The sequence below is a fragment of the Carettochelys insculpta genome, chromosome 3 (genome assembly GCF_033958435.1).
Source record: "Carettochelys insculpta isolate YL-2023 chromosome 3, ASM3395843v1, whole genome shotgun sequence".
In the NCBI taxonomy this organism is placed as follows: domain Eukaryota; kingdom Metazoa; phylum Chordata; order Testudines; family Carettochelyidae; genus Carettochelys; species Carettochelys insculpta.
The window spans coordinates 169,625,936-169,646,481 of record NC_134139.1 but is presented as its reverse complement, the minus strand read 5'-3'; the positions used below and the strand labels follow the sequence as shown (position 1 = coordinate 169,646,481).

Here is a 20,546-nt window from a genome sequence, read left to right as displayed (position 1 = left end):
TACGCTATTCCAATCTAGATTCCAAGTTTCTCTGTTATTCTGAGTCAGTGTTCAGTCTTCAACTGGTACATACGGCTGGATTTTGTTTTTGTGGGGTCATTGCTTTCTGAAATTTAAAGCAGGCTTCTAAATACAAAAGGAATCTTTGATTGTGTCAGTTTCGTTTATTATTGATATCTTGATCCTGAACATCCCCTGGGTTTATAGTTTCCTGCAGTTTAGATTACCCTGACGCATGGTTTCCCAAACTCGGGGGGCATGAAGAAATTCCAGGGAGAGGACATGAGGCAACCCAGCCCCGCCATCATTCCCCACCCAAAGAAAGAGCCACCCTTTGCTTCTGGCTCCCAATCCCTGCCATTTTACGTGGGTGACCTGGAGCAGCCACTATGAAAAGCAGCAGTGGGCAAAGACCTACATGGAGCTATCCTCTTCCTGCAAAGGGGAGTGAGTGTGGGTTTGGGAAGGGAGGGAAAGGAGGAGAAGGATGAGGTTAGATGGGGGCTGGGGGTGCCTGGCTTCAGGGAGGGGGATGCAGTGAGTGGGGGACTGTGAGTACCTGGCTTTGGGGGAGGGGAGGGGCTTGGTCAGGGGGCTCACGGGACTCAGGTGGCTGGCTTGGGGGCTTGGGTGGCTGGCTCCGGCTGTGCGGGGCTCAGTCAGCTTGGACAGGTGGCTCTGGCAGCACAGGGCTCAGGTGGGTGGGCAGCTGGTGCAGGCAGCTCTGGCAGCTGGCACGGTGCTCAGGCAGCTGGCCAGCTGGGGCTGAAGCAAGCACCCACCAGGGGCCAAGAAAAACTATTTGTACTTATTTTTAATCTCAAATAACATTTTTATATCAAGCTTTTGTGCTTGCTTTAAATTACAAATTGAATTCTTTGTTGAAAGGGGGGTTGAATGATGGTAAAGAAGTGGTGTGGGGAGCATTAGGGTTTCTCAAAAATCAAAAGGGGTGCATGATGCCGAAAAGTTTGGAAACCACTGCCCTAAAGCATAGTGCTGCGCTGATGTAACCAGGGGCAAACTTTTCAGACAGTTTTGTTACAAAGATGTAAGCAAGAGCATCATTTGGCTTAGAGCATTTTTATTTCTCTTTAGACCTGGTGAGACAATTTCAACAAAAAAATAAATGTGATGGAAATGAGAGTTTAAAATTAATGAAATTTAAATTTAAATTTAATGATTTTATTTTTCCCCTTTGGTGACCAACTCCATTACTGGTGATGGTGCAAGAAAGGAGAAAATCCAGCCTCTTGTTGCAGATGCAGAGTCACTGAGACAAAATAAGCATGGGCTTCTCGTGATTCTGTTTTTACAGGATTATGTTTCGGAGAGCTACACTTTGGCGGAGATTCTGCTGTTGCTGACACTGAAGTCAATTGAGTTATTACAGGTTTATGTGGTGTACAGGTTTATGTGGTGTAACAGAACAGATTTTGGCTCCAACTAATTGTAACATATGGCATTGATACTTCTACTTTATACAGCCATATGTCTCAAATGTCCCCCATTTCAATGGATGTCCCTGATTTTACTCCCAAATTTACATATCTTAGTGGCAAACATATTTGTAGTGATATGATCTACTTCAGGAGATTAAAGAATCATGAAGCTCAAGTTAATCGTACAGTTATTTGTATTAAAGGAATGAAGCCACAGCATTTTGAGTCTTCTGCTTGAATAATTTTATTCATTTTGGGTCTTTTTCAACATTGCAGCCCACATTTAGGCCTTGGCAGACTGAGCTGTATTCTATCCACCATACCCAAGGTTGAGTGATAACCCAGCATGACATTTATCTTGATGTATTTAAACATTTGGCATTTCCGAGAAGAAAATAATCAGGAGTGCTTGGGCCAGAAGCAGCCAAGTGTATTTTTCCATCTTCCACTGGAACATGCTATACCCAAGAAACTTCACAGCAGAGTCTGCCCATTCAAACTGTCACTATTAATTCTGGGTCCCTGATTTGAGTGTCAGACATATTAATTGTGTCACAAGTGCAGATACAGAGGTATAATCCCATAGGCAAACCTCACACTTTACACTACCATTTATGTTTCACAGATAATCTTGAGAAAAGGGCTTAAAATAGAGTTGTGCTGTAAAAAGCAATTTCACTTTGTGTGTTAGCACAATAGCCTTGAGATCTTAGAAAACTGTTTGATTGCTGTATTGATTTTTGTTTTCTTTTACTGTAGCCTTTCTCCTATAATGTTGTTTTAAGATCTTCACTCATGCAGCCTTAGTGGAAGGAAGAATAATAATTGCACCAAAAATCTTTCATGTCTTGAAGCCCCTCTCTTTATTTATTTATTAATTTATTTGCTCAGTTAACAGTAAACTATACCAGTGCATTTATTTCTGTAAACCTCCTTTATTATTTATGTGAGTGGATACTGATGTTTTTAGAGCTAGGAAAATGTAGCTGTTTCCAGCGTAATTCATTTGACCACTTCCGTTGGAAAAGTGCCCCCATGATATTTTCCAAAGATATGTGTTTTTAAACAGTAGCAATTAGATTCTCAGTTTTTCATCTGGGAAACCACATTTAACTTAACAGTGTTGGGTGGGTGATACAGAAAATATCTCTGTACATGTCCAAAACTGCACAGCATAAGAAGAAACAAGACCAATGTGGCACTCAGAAGTGCTGTAGTGGATTGATTTCTAATGGGAGCTGGAAGACTTGTGCAGTAAGGCAGTGAGTAAGTTCCCCATCTTCCAGATGCGCTCCTGACTCACCATCTTGACAAATTCACTTCTCCCATGGACACCTGCTTTGCTCCCATGACCTGCTTCCCCCCTCACACCTCTTCTTCCTGCTTGCATGCAGCCATCTTGATTCCCCGTCTTTCCTTTACTTCTTCCTGCTACTGTTCCTTCTAATTCCCAACTCTCAGTGGAGCCCTTTTCCTGTGGTGATTTGTGACTCTTTCTCCTACTCATGATGCTGGTGCTCCATACCAATTTCACCAGAATCCCCACAAAGCAGCTCCACATATCTTGTCACACAAACTCTGGATTTTCAGGGACAAGAGGGTTATATGGAGCAAAGTATTGTGATCATAGGCAGCTCTGCAGTCACAATCTACACATGATTTCAAGGCTATTTATACAAAGTATGGCTTGTCAGATACCAGTAGAAGGGTGGAAAGGAGACTGGGAGTAAAATAAATCTTGAACACAGCTTGTATCTAGCTAGATTAAGATTTAGCACTTTAGATGCATGTTTTCACTTTTATTTGCTTATAACAACCGTCTTTTATCTCTTTTAGTTGGTCACTTCATCCTGCTCTTTTGTTAGTAAATTGTTTTACTTGTATTATAAACCAGTTCTGTGCTGCATTTGAAGGGAAGGGAGTATCTCCCCCAGTTAAATTAAGTACTGTGATGTACTGAGTCATTAACAAAACAGCAATCTTAATACTGTCTGTGGATGCACAGTGGTATGGGCTGTGCATCGCAGAGATACATCTCCAGGACATTTTGTGGCTGAAGTTCACTAATCATTACATGATGGGCAATTTCTGGGACAGGAGAGCCTTGAGGGGTTTGATGAAGAAGGCGGCAGATTAGGGTGACTGGAGGGTGATACAGTTTAATTGCCAGCAAAGCTTACTTTTGCTGAGGCAAAGAGGCTCACAATTGTAGATATTCCCAGCAGCCTATTACAAATACTAAAACAACAAAATAAGATTCTCATTAGAACTGAACAAGTTTCCTTTGCCTTCCCTTCTCACTGCAATGGCCTTGGGCCACTGTGAAATGATCCTTCCCCCTGCAATGAAAGGTGGATGCCCCCTAGAGCTTTTAAAAGCTAACACTGGTCAGTGGAGGGGGAAAATGTTTTCCCAATCAAGGGATTAACATAACACTTGATGCCTGGACAGGAGGGGGGACCAACATCAGCCTGTAATTTGGGTCATCGTCTCCTTTAAACCATGCTTTGGGGATACGTTTAATAGATGTAATTGTTGAGATTTCCCAAGCAGTGCAGAAAATTTAGCAATATATATATATATATATATATATATATATATATATATATATATATGTGTATATATATATAGAGAGAGAGAGAGAGAGAGAGACAGAGTAATGAAAGAGGTATGGCTAAATCCCTTGTATTGCTCTGAAAATCTCAAGTAGTCTATTTTAGTATGTCCATCAAGTCACAAAAGCTTTCCAGGTGTTTTACACCAAATAAAAGTTACACTTTAACTAAATATCTTATATTTTACCTTTCCTATTCAGGAATCCAATCCATCAATATCTGTTGGAACTCAAATATAAAGTCAATTAAATGGCTACAGAATATCTGTGTTACCACAAAACAGTATTTTAAAACCAATTCTGAGTAGACAAATGGAATCTAAGAATCCCTCTTAGACCATTAAGTGTTCTGCCTATATTTCCCCCTCTTTGAATCCACTTTCACTTAGCTAGAAAATGGATCTACATATAGTCTCATTCTCTTCACAAGGCTTTCATCGTGCAACCTTTGTGACAGTAGACCTAATGTAAGATTAATCCCATGGAAATTTGTCATTTAGGTAACATCTCAGCATGAAAAGCTGTAGGATTACTCAAGCTAAAATTAAGCAAGTCGTGCTTTTGCGAGTGCTTTGCAAATTTCACTGCAGATTTGAGACAACAGCTCCCCGCTTTCATTTTTAAAAAGTGTCTAGAATGTCATTACTTTGGTATGAAGTCAAGAATCTCTAGTGTACTTTATCAGTTACGTAAGACTCACAGCATAGGCCTGATCCTGCCCTTATTAAAGTCACCGAGTAAACTCAGTCATGCTGGATCCTGTAGAGAAAGGTTTAGTTCTGTGTTTTCAAAGCACTCCCCTGACTTATGTAATATATTTTTAATCTTCCATTCTCGTGATTATGCAAGTTATTGAACTAAAATAGATATTACATGACATTATTCTCTGATACAACTTATGCTGCTGTAAAACGCCCTGCCATACTAATAAACCTATACGTAGTGTTAAAAACTAAAGTGTTGTGAAGGAGATTCACAGTTCAGTAGGAAGAGTTAAGTTTTTAAAAGTTTATAGAGTAAGTACGGAATATAATTTATGCACTGGCACAGGAGATTAGAAGTAGATTAAAATCAAAATGAAAAATGTACTTGAAAAAATATATAAAATCTTTATATATAATCATAATCATTTTTAATTCTTAGACATTTTATGTTCATATATAAAACTTACATGTGTTATGTAATGTAAATGAAAGTCTGGATATCTATACACATATAAATATATATAAAACTTGCACGTTAATGCCTAAGAATTCAAAATTAATATAGTTTTAAGAGGTTCAGAAACTGATTTATTATTGATCATTTCTTCATTATTGCCATATGACCTTCAAGCAAACAAACAGAACTATTTTAACCTATCAGCAATACCTTTAAAGCAGAATCATGGTTACCTTTGTATTAACCCAAGTAACATTTTTCTGCCTCTTTGTAGACATGTTTTAAAGAACTGTATTTAATTATAAGATTACATCACATATCTCAAATGATATGATCTAGCATACAAGGTTTTTTCTGAAATATTATAACATGCCTGGTCCACATAGAAAAAGTTCTGTGGCATTATTTCTGCATCTTATATATAAATAACTTCCACAATCTCTGTATAGGACTTTGTCCTATTCCTGCTGAAGTCAGTGGTACAATTCCCATTCTCATCAGATGGAGCAGGAATAGGCTCCCAAACAGTCGCAATCAGTGGGAGAAGTTTAGTTAATTAATTAACGAATCTATTGTAATTCATACTCATGAGGGAGCAGAGCCAAAGATGCATGACCATTTCCTGACTTTTGAGTGCTTAACTGTGCAAGCTTGATATTTCAAATAGTTTTTTTTCTAATATGAAATTGATAGCTATGGTGGTTAATGTTATCATCATTCATTGATAAGCAAAATTCTTTCTCTGCATTATGAACATTGCAACCTCTATGGTCTCTAACATTCATCATCTCTTCACAGAGCTAATCAATCTGCACTCATCAGAATAACTCCCCAATGCATGAAATTAATAGCAAGGCTTTGGCTGTCTATTAATAGCGTGCTAAAGATTATGAACTGAAGTGTTTTAGTACTTTAATTACAACAAAGCTGAGAGGCATGAAAAAGACATTCTCACTTGTTATAACTTTCTAAGTCTGATTTACTTATTTAAATGTAAATAAAGTTAGAAAAGCATGTAGTAAAAGATAGGCTTTTAGTACTACATATTCGTTCACCAGTCGAAGTGCTATAACAAGTTTCTTTGTATCTAACCTATCTGCAGCATATAAGGTGTCATTCAGCAAATTATTTAAGTATCTTTCTAGTATATATATTTAAGTGGTCCCTATGACTTGTCCCACAGCCTTTGGGGGCTGGCTACCTGACCACAGCCCGGGTATTTGCAGCAGAATCTGCAGCTCCCGGCAGAAACCAAGCACAGCCAGCTGGGGCCAGCAGTCCTCAACTGGGAGTGCAATTGAACCTGACTACTGAGAGCAGCCCATGAACAAGTCATATATATATATATATATATATATATATATATATATATATATATATGAAATGCAACTATTTATATGCTTAAAGTCACACACAAGTTATCTTGTTGAGTCAGAGTTGTGAGTAGTCCCACTGAACTCCTCATGTGCCTAAAGCTATGTACAAATAGAAGTTTTTACAGGATTATGGTCTAAAATCTTGGCATTTTCTCACTACTGCATGTAACTGAGTACATGTATAACTAGCACAGATGAAGTTGAATTAGAATTTTGTACTTTATACCATAAGCAGTCTCTCATGGTCAACTCAGACATCCCTCCAACATGGGCACCTCACCGTCAAGAAATGAAGCTGAAGCCCAAGGCTTCAACCTGGGCAGCTGGGCATAGGATTTGGCCTCCCTGCCTGGTGTGAGTCCCTTGGCTTTGGCTTTACCTAGACCCTTTCCTGTCCCGAGGCAATGGAGTTTGGATGGGCTCAGCCTTCTCTCTCTTTCCTCTGGGATCCTGTAGTAATTTTTGTTGTTGGGGGTAGAAATGCACTAAAGTGTTAGAACCCCTGTTCTAGATTGGCACTATTCAGTATAGTAGGGTTTACTGAATGTGATAGGTACCTCACAAGGAAATTCTAGTGTGTCCGCTTACAAATCTTTTTAAAAAGCAGGGTTTTGCTGCACATAAAAGGAAATGTCATTTGTTCTGGGAAAAGTCTGGCTCTTTCACACGAAACAACAGGAAGTATGGATTTTTCAAGGCTTGCATACAGAATTGCATTCAATGCTAGGCTTGTATTAAGACTATTGGGAAGTTTGTAGTGGAATATAGTGCTGCCTAAGAAAATGTGCATACAGGCTGTAAATGTAAAGGACAGTCATGGTCAGAAAAGTTGTTATGGACTATGCTTGTTGGCCCTGATTTAGCTAAGCAGTTTGCACATGTGCTTGAGTCCCTACTGAGCTCATATTCATGCTTTAGTTTCCCTTCTTTAATGAGCCCTTTAAGATCTCCACAAAGAAAGATGACAGATGTAAGAGAAAATTCTCTTGCTGGGACTTTTACTTTATTAAATCCAAAATGAACCAGAATGAAAGTCTCCCCCGCTGCAGAACTGTCTACACCCAGAACATGGAGTCGCCACTGTCCAAGACTCAGTCATATTCTTGAGCCATGGGGAACTTTCTGTTCAAGAGCACCCAGTAATACTATTAAATTATTGGCAACGTCCCTCCCCTCTTCAATTAAATATGATGAGACCAGAATTTGGGTTCTACTTTGTTGGAAGTACTTCCATCAGTGAATCTACGCCTCCATTCTTGTATTGTCATAATTCAGCAAATGTTCTTCTCCCTAAAGCTTTGTCTACACTACAGAGTTCTGTTGACAGAAGTCACTGTCGACAAATATTTCCTGACAGAACCTCTGTCTACAGGACTCGTCCACACCTAATACAGGCTCCCCCTGTCAACACCCTCTGTCTACAGAGAGCGGCCAATCGGAAGCTGTGCAAAGAGGGCAGCCCAGTGAACCGGAAAACCTCTTGGTCAACAGAGGGCCCTCCGGACCACCTACACTATTTTTGTCGACAGAATCTGTTGACAGAGGCGCTATGTCTCATATGGTCAAGATAGAACTCTGCCAGGAAAACTGCTGCGCTGTGTCCACAGATTCAAGACAGAACACATTTATAGTGTGGACACTCTCTGTTTTTGTTGACAGAAGTCCTTTTCTGTTGACAGAACTCTGTAGTGTAGATCCAGCTTAAATGTCCAGATGCCCCAGCTACTGACGTCACAGTTAACACAGAATTTTCAGCAAAATTGAACCGACTTATGGCAATAGCTTGGTCTTTTGGGGAGGAGCGTCCCTGGACACAAAATCAGGCACAGCTCTTAGCATTAAAAATGTCTCAAGTCCTTTCCAGGCTTACTAAGACTTATGACTGGACTCTTTTCTACACCATTAGCAATCCATGCAGCAGCACCCACTTCTGCACTTCCCAGACCCAAGTCTGTTTTGATCAGTGTTCTGGGGTATAGCTCTCTCTTCTTTCTTGTTCCTTGGAATACAATATTTTTGTGATTCATAAGTATTTGATATTAAGATATTAACACATGAGCTTGCACTTAATACATAGTCTCTATAAAATATTACTTTAATTAGATACTAGAATTTTAATGCATGAAATAACTGTAGCCTAGTTAACAGGTCTGTGCTGCTCACATTACACTCTTAGGGCCTCATCCCAAGCCTGTTGGAGTCAAAAATAAGCCATGTTTCACAGTGGAGCATATGGAGTAAAGAGATTATTGGGTTGTGCTTTAGGTTGTTAGTTGTGCCTGAAGATACTTGTGAGATAAGATTGGGAAAACTGATGTGCTGTGGAGTTGAATAACAATTTAAAACAGTGCTTGTGACAATTCTCTGCTCTCGTTGACTTTCACGGGCCTACTGAAGTACCTAAAGTTAAGTGTGTACTTGAGTGCTTTGCTGGGTACGGACTAAAGCATTTGATAAAATAACTGGGATGATGACACTTGTGACTGAGCTTTGTTTTTGTCATTTACTGTATAAATCAAGATTTGCCTTCAAATAAAATCTCAGTGCCAGACTCAGCTAATAATTTAATATTTTCTCAAATCTTCTGGGAAGTGGAGATTGTATTAGGCTTTCCCTCTTTTCCTAAATTAACCTTCTATTTATTCTTTCTGATTCTTTCTGATTATTAATGCATTCTTATTTTTGCCATGCGGCTGGGTCTAATGGCATACATAGCTTCAGAGCCTCCCAGTAACTGCATCTTTCGCAGAAGTAATTTGTATACAGTTTCTAAAACCTAACAAAATGGTTACGAATACTCTGAAATAATAGAAGTTTAGCTCAGCACTTCTTGTGTCTAATTACAGTCTTCCATTATTAACTTTGCTTCAAAGAGACTGGTTGGCAAAAACCTTTCTGCTTATTCAGTTCTAGGTAAGATCCGCAGTGCTGTTGGAAGTGCTCAGCTCCTGATGTCTCAGAAATTTCAGCAGTTTTATTGGCTTTGTCAACAGAATCTGGTAAGTCAATATTCCTACCCACCTCTTTCTAATCCCTCTAATATCTTGGGACCAGCAGCCACAACTACATTGCATACATATAATTGGCTAGGTGAAGCAAGTTAATACCTACAGTGATCCCAGAAAAAAGAAAAAATAATGGTTTTAACATCCCATTCTGAGCCAAATTTAACCAACTAGTTACTGCAGTTGCATAAAGTTGTAAAAGCCCTGATGTTTCACTTTGGAAGGTTTCCATGGCCTATATTAGTTGCGTTACTTTTATATTGCTTCTTCAACTGAGTCTGACCATAATAATATAGCATGGGGCCTGTTTTGTTTGCCACACAGTAAACATGTAATTTGGCCAGGCAGCTTTTATTTCAAATTAAAGAAAAAAAATAAATAAACTTCCCAGGAGACGGAAGGCACGGTGACTTCCTTTTGTAGCATTCTCTATCGAAACTGAGAATGACAGCAGCCTTGGTAGAAGAGAGGAAAAGATTTCACTTAATTTGAAGTTGTGGCACTACAGGCCTACCAGCCACAGGAGTGAAAGGGGGCAATTGCTCAGGAGCCCAAATGATCGCACTGCACCACTCCCAGAAGCAGCGGGCATACCCCAAGCACTGGTTCTGCAGCTTCCACGGGCTGTAAAGTCAATGGAAGTTGCAGAAGCAGGTAGCAGCATGTGAAGACACCCCTGCCCTCCTTCCTCCCTGCCCCCCACATAGGAACTGCTGCCAGAAGGATGTGCCAGTCATTTTGGGAGCCACCCGAGCTAAGCACTGAGACCAGTACCCTGAACTCCTGCTACATCCTACAGCCTGCACCCCTTCTCACATTCCCTCCTACACGCCAGCTCCCTGCCCCAGCTTAGAGTCTATACCCTGTAGTCTATCTCCCTCCCAGAGTCCATGCCCCACATCCAAACTGATCCAAGAGCCTCCCCTGGCACCTTCTTATGCACCTAAACTTCCTCCCAGAGCAGCACCCTGCACCGTGACTCCCTTCCAGAGCCCAACCCCTCACCCCACCCAGGCCCAAATTCCATCTCACAGCCTCCACGCCACACCCACTCCTCCACCTGTACTCCCTCCAAGAGCCCACACCCTGCATCACCTCTCACACCCAAACTTCCTCCCAAAGCCTGAACGCCTTCCTGCACCCCAGCCCTGCCCTAGCCTTGCAAAAGTGAGTGAAGTCAGAGAGAACAAGTGCTGGAGGGTGGGGGATGTAGTGCATGGGGGCATGCCCTCAGAGAAGGGCCAGGACAGGGGCATAGAATCAGAGAAGTTGTGTCTGGGGGCAGAGCAAGGGTTTGGTTTGTGTAATTAGACAGTTGTCAGTCCTATAGGGTGGGCATCTGGGAACCCTGGCCCTGCCAGCACAGGTGCAGCACCGCCCATGAGGGCGTGGCTTGTGCATGCCTGGGAGGCTCATTGACTGTTCAGTCCTGGCACCCAAATTTCAGTCAGCGGTTCTGCAGTACAAAGATAATGGAATGACGTGTTTCTGTTCTGTAGCCACATACATTCAAGTCTGATCCTATAAAATCAAGAGGAAACTAACCTATGGACTGCTTACAGCATCAGGCCCCATATTTTGCAAAGCCATCTATGTATATGAAGTCCCAGAGTTAGAGGAGCTACTGTACATTATCTTGTAAAAACAATTGTTTTGGAAGTCCACAAGAGTCTAGTTCACTTCTAAATGTTATTTTCATTAATATATCAGCTGCCATCAGTGATATGAAAACTGTGGGTACAAGATATTTATCTCCACAAGAATAAATTTTTCAGAGTGAGCAACATAGTGAAGTACAGTTTGTGATAAACCTTTTCCTACTTCTTTAGGTTCATTTTCAACAGTGAATATAAGTTTTACGTTTTGTTTCCTTCTCTCCCCCTATTTAAAAAGTGCTAATTTCTATAGCATGTGTAGCAGAAGACATGGCTTAGGTAACTATATAACATTCCTCATTCATTACAATTTATTAAATAACCTTTTAAAGTTATGACAGTATATTTGCCCTGCAGATGCACATTTTGTTGCTTTCCACCTACAAAATTAAACATCCAGGGTTTGAATATTGTATCCAAAACGTTACTGAAAAATAATTTAAAATGTCCTTCAGTTAGTGATATCTGATAGAAAATGGTTAAGTACGGGTAAGACAAAACACTGCCAGGAGTGGCCTCATTATTACTTAGTCCTGCCTTGAGCACAGGACTAGAGAGGTCCCTTCCAGTCTTACACTTCTGTGATTCTACGTGGGTCACATTAGGAAAGCCTCCAGTTTTCTGTTTCAAAAGTACAATTTTAATAGATATTACCAGATGACTGATTCAGGCTAGTGGTAGCAAGGAAGGAAATCTTGACTGATGTCTATAGATTTCTTACTGTATATTTAAAATATCCCCCATTACCTGGCTAAACTAGGCATACTTGGATTAGGATATCCTACCTTCCTTCCCACTTCATTATCCCTAAGTGGATCTCTCTGGCTTCTGTAATGAAGAGTACTATTTTAATGAGATGAAAAGGCACTGCCTGCTCAGCATATACATTGGCTGACTGGAACAGTTAGCAGTCCCTTACTAGATTTATCCATAGGATAAATCAAAGACTTTTATGATACAATGATTAACGGAATTGTGCGATTTTTTTCTCTCTTCCCCTTTTGACTGATAAACCTTTGAGGCAGCGTGGCTATCTGGTATGTTGATAAACTATCTCTAAAAATAAACCACGACAGGTTGGAGCGTGAATCTACCCTGAACTAGCCAGAGGTGCACTAATGGTCCATGTGCAACCTGCTGATGTGCAGCAAAAGTTATTTCAAGTGCTTAGTCACCTTTGACATGGGAGTGGCCTTGATCTAAGCTCACTAATGTACTGTTAACACACCTCAGTAGGGTGCACTAAGGAGAGTTAGACCACAGCAGGTTTGAACAGGGTAGATTCACACCCCAGCTTGCTGTGGTCTATTTGTGTAAATAAACCCTAATGTTTATTCAGCAGCACATGCTAAAGTAAAACTACCATTAGAGTCAATGGGAAGTAATTATTGCAGACTGGGCCATTAGTATGTTTGAATTTTTGTGTGCTTACTGCTTAGATTTGATGTTTGGATTGTTTCTGATTCTTTGATTTTTTTTGTATTTTGTAAACTATTCACTACAGCTGGGTCTGCACTGCAGAGTTCTGTCAACAGGAGAGGCCTTCGGTCGACAAAACTAGGGAGTGTCCACACTACAAATGTGTTCTGTTGAGAATCTGTTGACAGAACAGAAGTTTTCCTGGCAGAGTTCTGTCTTGACCGTACAAGGCATAACACCGCTGTTGACAGATACTCCGGGGGGCCTTCTGTCGATGGAGAGGGCTTCCGGTTCACCAGGCTGCCCTGTTTGCAGAGCTTCTGGTTGGCTGTTCTGTCGACAGAGAGCTGGGCAGTCTGGCTGCTCTCTGTCAACAGAGGGCATACACAGTGGGAGCCAGTATTAGGTGTGGACATGTTCCGTTGACAGATGTTCTGTCAGGAAATGTGTGCCAACAGTGACTTTTGCCGACAGCACTCTGTAGTGTAGACATCTTAAAAGCTTATCCACGGTATATATTCTCTATGATCCTGATCCCACTCCACTGAAGTCCATCGAAATGTAGCTGGACACAGGTCATTTAACATTAAATCCACCACAGAAATGCAGTTACCATTCCTGGGGTAGAACATAGCAGCTTTCCAACAGCCCACAGTATTTAGGACAGGAAGTGTGAGATTTGACCTTCTACCAATGGCAACTACAGTGAGGATTTAGGAAGACAGGTGTTTTTACCCCAAAAAGGAATTTATTCAAGAAAATGAAAAAGCAGCCCACTAGCACTTTAAAGACTAACAAAAGTATTTATTAGGGGGTGAGCTTTCATGGGATAGACGCACTTCTTCAGACCGTAGCCATACCAGAGCAGACTCACTATTTAAGACACAGAGAAGCAAAAATAGTTATCAAAGGTGACAAATCAACCTTAGCTCTGGTATGGCTATGGTATGAAGAAGTGGGACTAACCCAGGAAGGCTCACCACCTAATAAATTATTTTGTTAGGCTTTAAAGTGCTACTGGACTGCTTTTTGGTTTTGATAGCATATAAACTAACATGACTATCTCTCTGTTACTATTCAAGAAAATGAAGCATCATCCTGAGATTTGTGAGAAGTGCTATGAGATTTTGAGTAGCACGAATTGATTACATTCTTGGTCTTAAGTTTCTTACGAAAGACTCTCACCTGATGTAAATCCATTAAAGCCGCTATTCTTACTTACATCTGTGAGAAGCTGCCGCCCACTAACAACTAGAAAGAGCACTGTTGGTTCATTATTGAATCACCCATACCACAGATTGTAACCGCTGAATTTTCTTTGATGATTGTTCACCCATGTTCTATTCAGCACTGAACCTGCTTGGCTTGAGATCACAGCTCCAGGATGTCATGGTTGCAGGCCAACGTAAGAGCATTGCCAAGGCACCTGTTGTTAGCTGCACTCAGAAATAGTCTAGCTTTAGAAGCAAAGCTTAAATTCAAAATTAGAGGCAAACAAATGAGAAGTTGCTGAATAAATTTAAACTTCGACAAGGATTTTCCAAGCTTAGATGTTTCTAGCATTAGTCCTTTTGTTTGAGGTTACTAGTTGAAAATAATGTACATTATTGATTTATGTGTATTAGCAGCAGGAGGCAGCCCCCTTGTGGTCCAGAGAATACAAAACAATCTCCAGTCAACAGTAGCTACCTTAGAAAATATATAGCACTGAAATAGGTATGAGCAGAGCTGTGTGTATAGGAGTTACAGAAGAGCTGTTGCCTTCAATTCAGAAGTGAATGAGGACCCACAATAAGTAGCCTCCTTCAGGCATCATCTTATGGGTCTGTAAAGTAAACTGGAAAAATGGCAAGAAGGATCAAGAGGGTTGTGTTGTAGTGGAGGAAGAAAACAGTCTGTAATATAAGCTTTATTAAATACATTGCCACAAAACGCCGCTGGTGAACTGCATACAGGGGACCCGTATCTTAAAATGAATGGAGTTGTGCCACTTTACACCAGTTCAAGGATCTGGCTCCTGTGACTTTCTTGGGCACAGGCTGCAAGTTATGTCGGAACAGACAAATTTTAAACTGAATGTTTTAAGGCCCTCTAATGGAAATTTCCATTGAGTCCTCTGAACCCCCATAAAAAAGATACTTCCTTTAGCAGAAGTAGGGCTTGCATGTAAACTAATTACCAACCTACTCACTAAAGCTATGTCTACACATGTCCCTCCCTTTTTGGAAGGGACATGTGAATGAAGTGGGTTGAAAATGTTAATAAGATGCTGATCTGAATATTCAGCACCTTATTTGCATAATGGCAGCCACCCAGAGCATTAAAGCACTGCTTTCAAATTGCAAACTAGCAGTGTAGATGGGGTTCCTTCCAAAGGAAACTCCGATTTTGAAAGCACCCCTTTTCCCCAAAAAAGAAAATCCCCTTGGCAGAATTTACCAGCAGGAGTAGAGGCAATGGAATTGCTTTCATGAAGATTCAGCAGCCACTGACTCCCCACAGACTGGTGTACACTATGTGTGGAGGCTGCTGCAGGGAAAAGTCTACTATGGTGATTGTGGATTAGGGGTCGGCAACTCCTAGCACGTGTGACACTCTTCGCATGTGAGCCAATTTTCAGTAGCACGCAGGGGAGCTCAGCCCCACCCCCTCCTCCCATTCAGAGTCCTGGGGCTGGGGCCAGACCCACATCTGCAGAGCATAGGCTGGGGCCAGAGCTGGAGACTCCACTGGTCCCTCTGTAGCATGGGAAGAGGCCAGAGCCTCAGCCGTGGAGTCCCCACCATGGGGCTAGGGCCAGAGCCCCACCAGCACCTCTGCAATACAGGGCTGGGGCCACAGTCGCTGCTGCAGAGCCCCCTCTGCAGCGCTGAGGAGGGAGTCATGTCTCACTCAAGTGCTTCGGGAGGTAAGGACAAGGCAAGAGTCATAAACTGGGCAAGTGAGACTCAAGGGGCTTCCAGAATGGCTCTTGTGACACCAAGGTCCTCAGGTCCCGCCAGAAGATGAGCAGGATATGACTAATTCTGCTACTAGCTGGCAGATGTGTAGTTCACTAGGTGATATGCACCTGCCGGTATCAGTCTAGCTCCCTGCAGACGGAACCCCCTGACGACCGCGCCAACCACCACAGTTGGGCCCAGGGGAAGCAAGCCCAGGTTATGGCCTCTCCAGCTCACCTTCCTGCCCTCCCAAGAACCCTGTGGCCATGGGGCTGTGGCCTACAGCCCTGCATCACTGTGGCAGCAAGACCCTGTCAGTCATGGACATCCGCACCCTGCAGACAGCTCCTCAAGATCTCATTGCTCTGACAAGGACAGGGAGCAACATTCACACTCTCTCCAGGGACCAGCGCCAGCCTGTGGTAGCCAATGGCTACAGCGGGAGGCTAATACAATTTTAACTGCTTCCAAGGGAGGTGGGTTAGCTTCTCAGCAAGGAGTCAGCGAGTGGTTTACTTGCAGAGGCAGGGCAGGAGAACAGAGAGACATTGCCAAACAGGATAAGGGAGAAGAAATGACTGGTATGGCTGCATCATATGTTTGAGGGTGAGAGATTGTACTCAGATATCCTCCCTGGGCCACTTCCTATCAGTTCTGGTGCTGAGGTGAAACATGTAGTTTCAGGGTCCCCAAACACCAACACACCAGTCTCCCCCTGCAGCTCCACTGGATCTGGAGACTCAATACAATCTCTCAAGTCTCTGGCTCCCACTGTCTGGATCTCTGGCTGGCTTGCCTCTGGAGCTCCTGTAGTGAGTCCTTCCTCTTCAGCTGCTCTCTTTATACTGCCCCATCATTTGGAGCATGCCCAGTCTGGTTGGATGGGGCAGGATTTCCTCTGCCCTTTTGTCCTAGTGCAGTGTATGCACACCCCATAATAGGTTTTCTTTTATAATTTCCCTTTAATAACCAAATAGATTCGTAATCAGATGAAGGGTCATCTGGGCCAATTCATTACCGCTGTTATTGGCTGTCCATTATGTTGTCTTGCCTGCCCTCTGCATTGAAACTACCTCATCAACATATCTTGAAAAGAAGAGCTTGCTCCACCCTTTTGGGACCAATAGATCTTTTAAAATGTCTCAGACAAGAATCTGCACAAGCTACAAGAAGCGTGTGTAATGTATAACAGAGATGTTGGGGTTGTGTGGAAGGCATGTATTTTCAGTCACTATTCCCAGCCTCACAACATACATTGCCTTAGCATTGTGTATTGATGTAGCAATAGAAACTGGTAGCAGGCATTTTCAACTGTATACAAAGCTACTTCAAAGAATGGTGTTCAATGACTGTTGGTCTATTTATATTTTCTCTATTGTGCATATATCAGGACCCCAGTGCCATGCCAAGGCCAACTTCCCAGGACCTAGCAGGATTCTGGGACTTATTGCAGCTTTCAGTTGAAGATGTCAGCATGAAGTTTGATGAACTGCACCAGCTGAAACTCAATGAATGGAAACTAATAGAATCACCTGAAAGGAAGGTAAGAAAACTGAAGACAATAAAATTTCCTTTCGGACTGTAGTGTTGTGGCCTTCTGATATTAGTCAGTTCCAGAAAGTGATTGGTTTCAAACCTCAAAATAGCAAATGGCTATTTATCATTGCCTCATTAACAGAGTACACACTCCAGAATCAGGGCCTTGAGGTTTATTTTTACTTTCTTCTCCCATTTTTTGGTTTAAATTGTAAAATACAAGTAATATAGTTACAATTATCCACGCCAGCCCTCCACCTAGCCACTCTCATTTGACCTCTTGAATGCTGATGACAAATGACTCAGAGCTAATTGGAACTAAAAATAGTCTGATTCATTAGCTTGAAAGTGCAACTGAAATAAAGTCTCTCATCCTGTCACATTGTGAGCAGTTAATATCTTGGGACTGCATCCTCATCTTCCTTCCTAACTGGGAAATCTGACTTGCCAAGATCCCTGGGTCTCTGGGGCTCTGCATCATCTCCTCTGAGAACCTTGAGGACTGCGTATCTGCCTGTGAAAGCTGTGTGGATAGAGGTTGCATCATTGCAAACTTCACGCTGTCTGCACTTGTGCTCTTGGACGCCACATCCTAGTGGTGTTCCCTTGCTCACAGCTGTTACAGCACAGGTTGCAAATGTGTCACAATGGCACAGTGGCAACATTACTGTATACCTGCTTTCTTCTTTGTGCAGGCTCCCTTCCTGGCTTACAACATTGTACAATATTATACAAATGTGGAAGGGGTTTGTAGGTTTTTTCAGGTTTGAGTCAGCTGGCCCCAAGTGAAAACCTGCTTGGTTTTGGAATGCAACAGGAGGTGATTTGTCAGATACCTGTCTCACTTCTTCAGGTGTTTACTATAACTGTCTGCTCTTCGGCTTGTGTTTCTTGGCCAAGTGACTGGTGGGTAGGGAGTTTTGCTTTTGCTAATGGTGGGGGGTGAAAGTAAAAGCTGAGCACAGTGGCAGCATCGGTGATTGGCTAAGCAGGGAACTAAATCCTCGCAAAGAGAGAGAAGCTGGGCGGAAGGGTGTGGATATATGGAGGTAATGTTCTTGACCAAAACCAGCAAATAAAAAGAAAGTATCCCCTCTTAGGACTCTGCAGTAAGTCCTTTGATTTCACAGTTTGCAACAGGACTGCCAAACACTGCACAACCTAACCAACGACGTGTGTTTGTGTATTAGGTTCAGCATCTCAGTTGCAGCAAGGAGACCTACACAATTCATACCCTTCCAAAGATCTTTGTAATGTTGTATAGGCTATGTCTACACTAGCCCCAAACTTCGAAATGGCCATGTAAATGGCCATTTCAAAGTTTACTAATGAAGGGCTGAAATACATATTCAGCGCCTCATTAGCATGCGGGCAGCCGCAGCACTTCGAAATTGACGCGGCTTGCCACCGTGCCGCTTGTCCCGACAGGGCTCCTTTTCGAAAGGACCCCACCTACTTTGAAGTCCCCTTATTCCTATGAGCAGATGGGAATAAGGGGACTTCGAAGTAGGCAGGGTCCTTTCGAAAAGGAGCCCCGTCGGGATGAGCTGCGCGGCGGTGAGCCGCGTCAATTTCGAAGTGCCGCGGGTGCCCGCATGCTAATGAGGCGCTGAATATGTATTTCAGCACTTCATTAGTAAACTTCGAAATGGCCATTTACATGGCCATTTTGAAGTTTGGGGCTAGTATAGACACGGCCATAGTGGATTAAATTAGCCACCTGCCATTGCATCCTGTGTAAATAGTGCCCTACAGGAGTGATATTTATTGCAGCATTAACACATGCTAACAGAAAAAAAGTGGCATCATGATACCATTGCAACTGTTGCATTTTATCACTGGACTTTGAAGGATGCACATCCTCCAAAGTTTTCAATTCACAGTCCCATTCAGTGAATGAGTTGAAATGGGAGATCCAAATTTTGAAGTAAAATCTACATTTAATTTTTTCAGATCAGTATCACTCTTACTAGTTGCAGAACTGAGCTACAACCAGCATTATACAAACACGTATTAAGACACATTTGTATTCTAATAATTTCTCAATACGATTTTTTAAGGTAGTGTACACTGAGATGGAACGATTAGCTAGATTGCCATCTGTCTGGTTTGGTTTTGTATGTTACCTTTTAGCAATTCCAAAGGAGACTAAACAAATAGAGATGTATATCCAGCTGCTATCTCATACCCAGCTGAGGCTCACCTCAGTATGATTAATGTAATTAAAAATCCTGTCCCACCAATCTTAGACACGCTTTTCACTCAACCAGAACACCAGATACACTGAGTTCTTATCTGAGAGCCAGTCTGTGTTCCTGAACATAATGGATGTAACGATGTGCCAGGTGAAATAAAATTAACACTATGAAACTGAGGTTTGCTGCATGCATGTGTGCAGTACCCACAGTGAGAGAAAAAGTAGATACACGCTTCACACTGTGCTATTGCAGCCCATCAGAATTCGCACTGCCATGTTTGGCTGACCCCTGCTGCCATAGGACTTCTGGGGATTAACGTTGTGCATAAATTAGCTCATCTCAGAGTATCAGTGGAGGGTGTTTATTAGTTGTGTGACCAGTACTGTATTTTCAGTTCACATTTCTCTCTTGTGCACTTTTATGGCTATGGTGCTTTTCACATTTAACCCACCTTTCACTTTTCAATAACCATTGTAGGAAGAAAGGAAGGTTCCTCCTCCAGTACCAAAGAAGCCCCCAAAAGGAAAATTCCCTATAACGAGAGAAAAGTCTCTTGACCTACCTGACAGACAACGTCAAGAAGCCAGAAGACGACTAATGGCTGCTAAGAGAGCAGCTTCCTTTCGGCAGAATTCAGCCACAGAGCGGGCAGACAGCATTGAGATCTATATCCCAGAAGCCCAAACCCGTCTCTAAAGACAGAATGCTGCAGTGTCCTTTTTTAAAACAAATGCTTGTACAGTTTGTCACTTACCTAGTATTTTTTGTCTCATTCTCTCCAATGAATATGCCCTTGCTGTTGTGTTCTTTGTGCCATAAGCACAGTGGAATGCTTTTGATTTCCTCAGAGTTTGCTGAGCTCATTGCAAGAACTACTTCTTTTTGTATTTATTGTCTGACTTACAATCAGCTACAATGGATAGGGCTTGCTGAGACCTGACTTATCCAATATGTTCTCAGAGGACAACAAGAAACACCTCTTGAGATGGAACCCAGCTTACTTTTTTTGGTTATTTATATTTTTATAAATTGTGTGATAATTAGGGATAAGAATAACAAACTATAAATGGGTGCATCTCACCATTCACTAGAGGCATTAGCTAATCCAAGTAGAAGGTGCTACAAATGTGAAGTGCAGGAAAGAAAGAACCCATTTATCTCTCTGACCTCCAGTTTCTTTTCCTTGAACCCAGCTAAA

General features: G+C 42.0%; 1 protein-coding gene across 2 annotated transcripts in view; it reads left to right on the top strand.

Moving 5' to 3' along the window:
• DLGAP2 (DLG associated protein 2) overlaps positions 1-20,044 on the top strand; it is a 547,630-nt gene extending 527,586 nt beyond the window's left edge. For both annotated transcript variants that reach the window (XM_074988921.1, XM_074988920.1), the window contains exons 12-14: positions 9,501-9,592; positions 17,005-17,157; positions 19,826-20,044. In XM_074988921.1, coding sequence (XP_074845022.1) covers positions 9,501-9,592; positions 17,005-17,157; positions 19,826-20,044 — 464 coding nt within the window. The remainder of the gene's footprint in view (positions 1-9,500; positions 9,593-17,004; positions 17,158-19,825) is intronic.
• Positions 20,045-20,546: the final 502 nt, after the last annotated feature.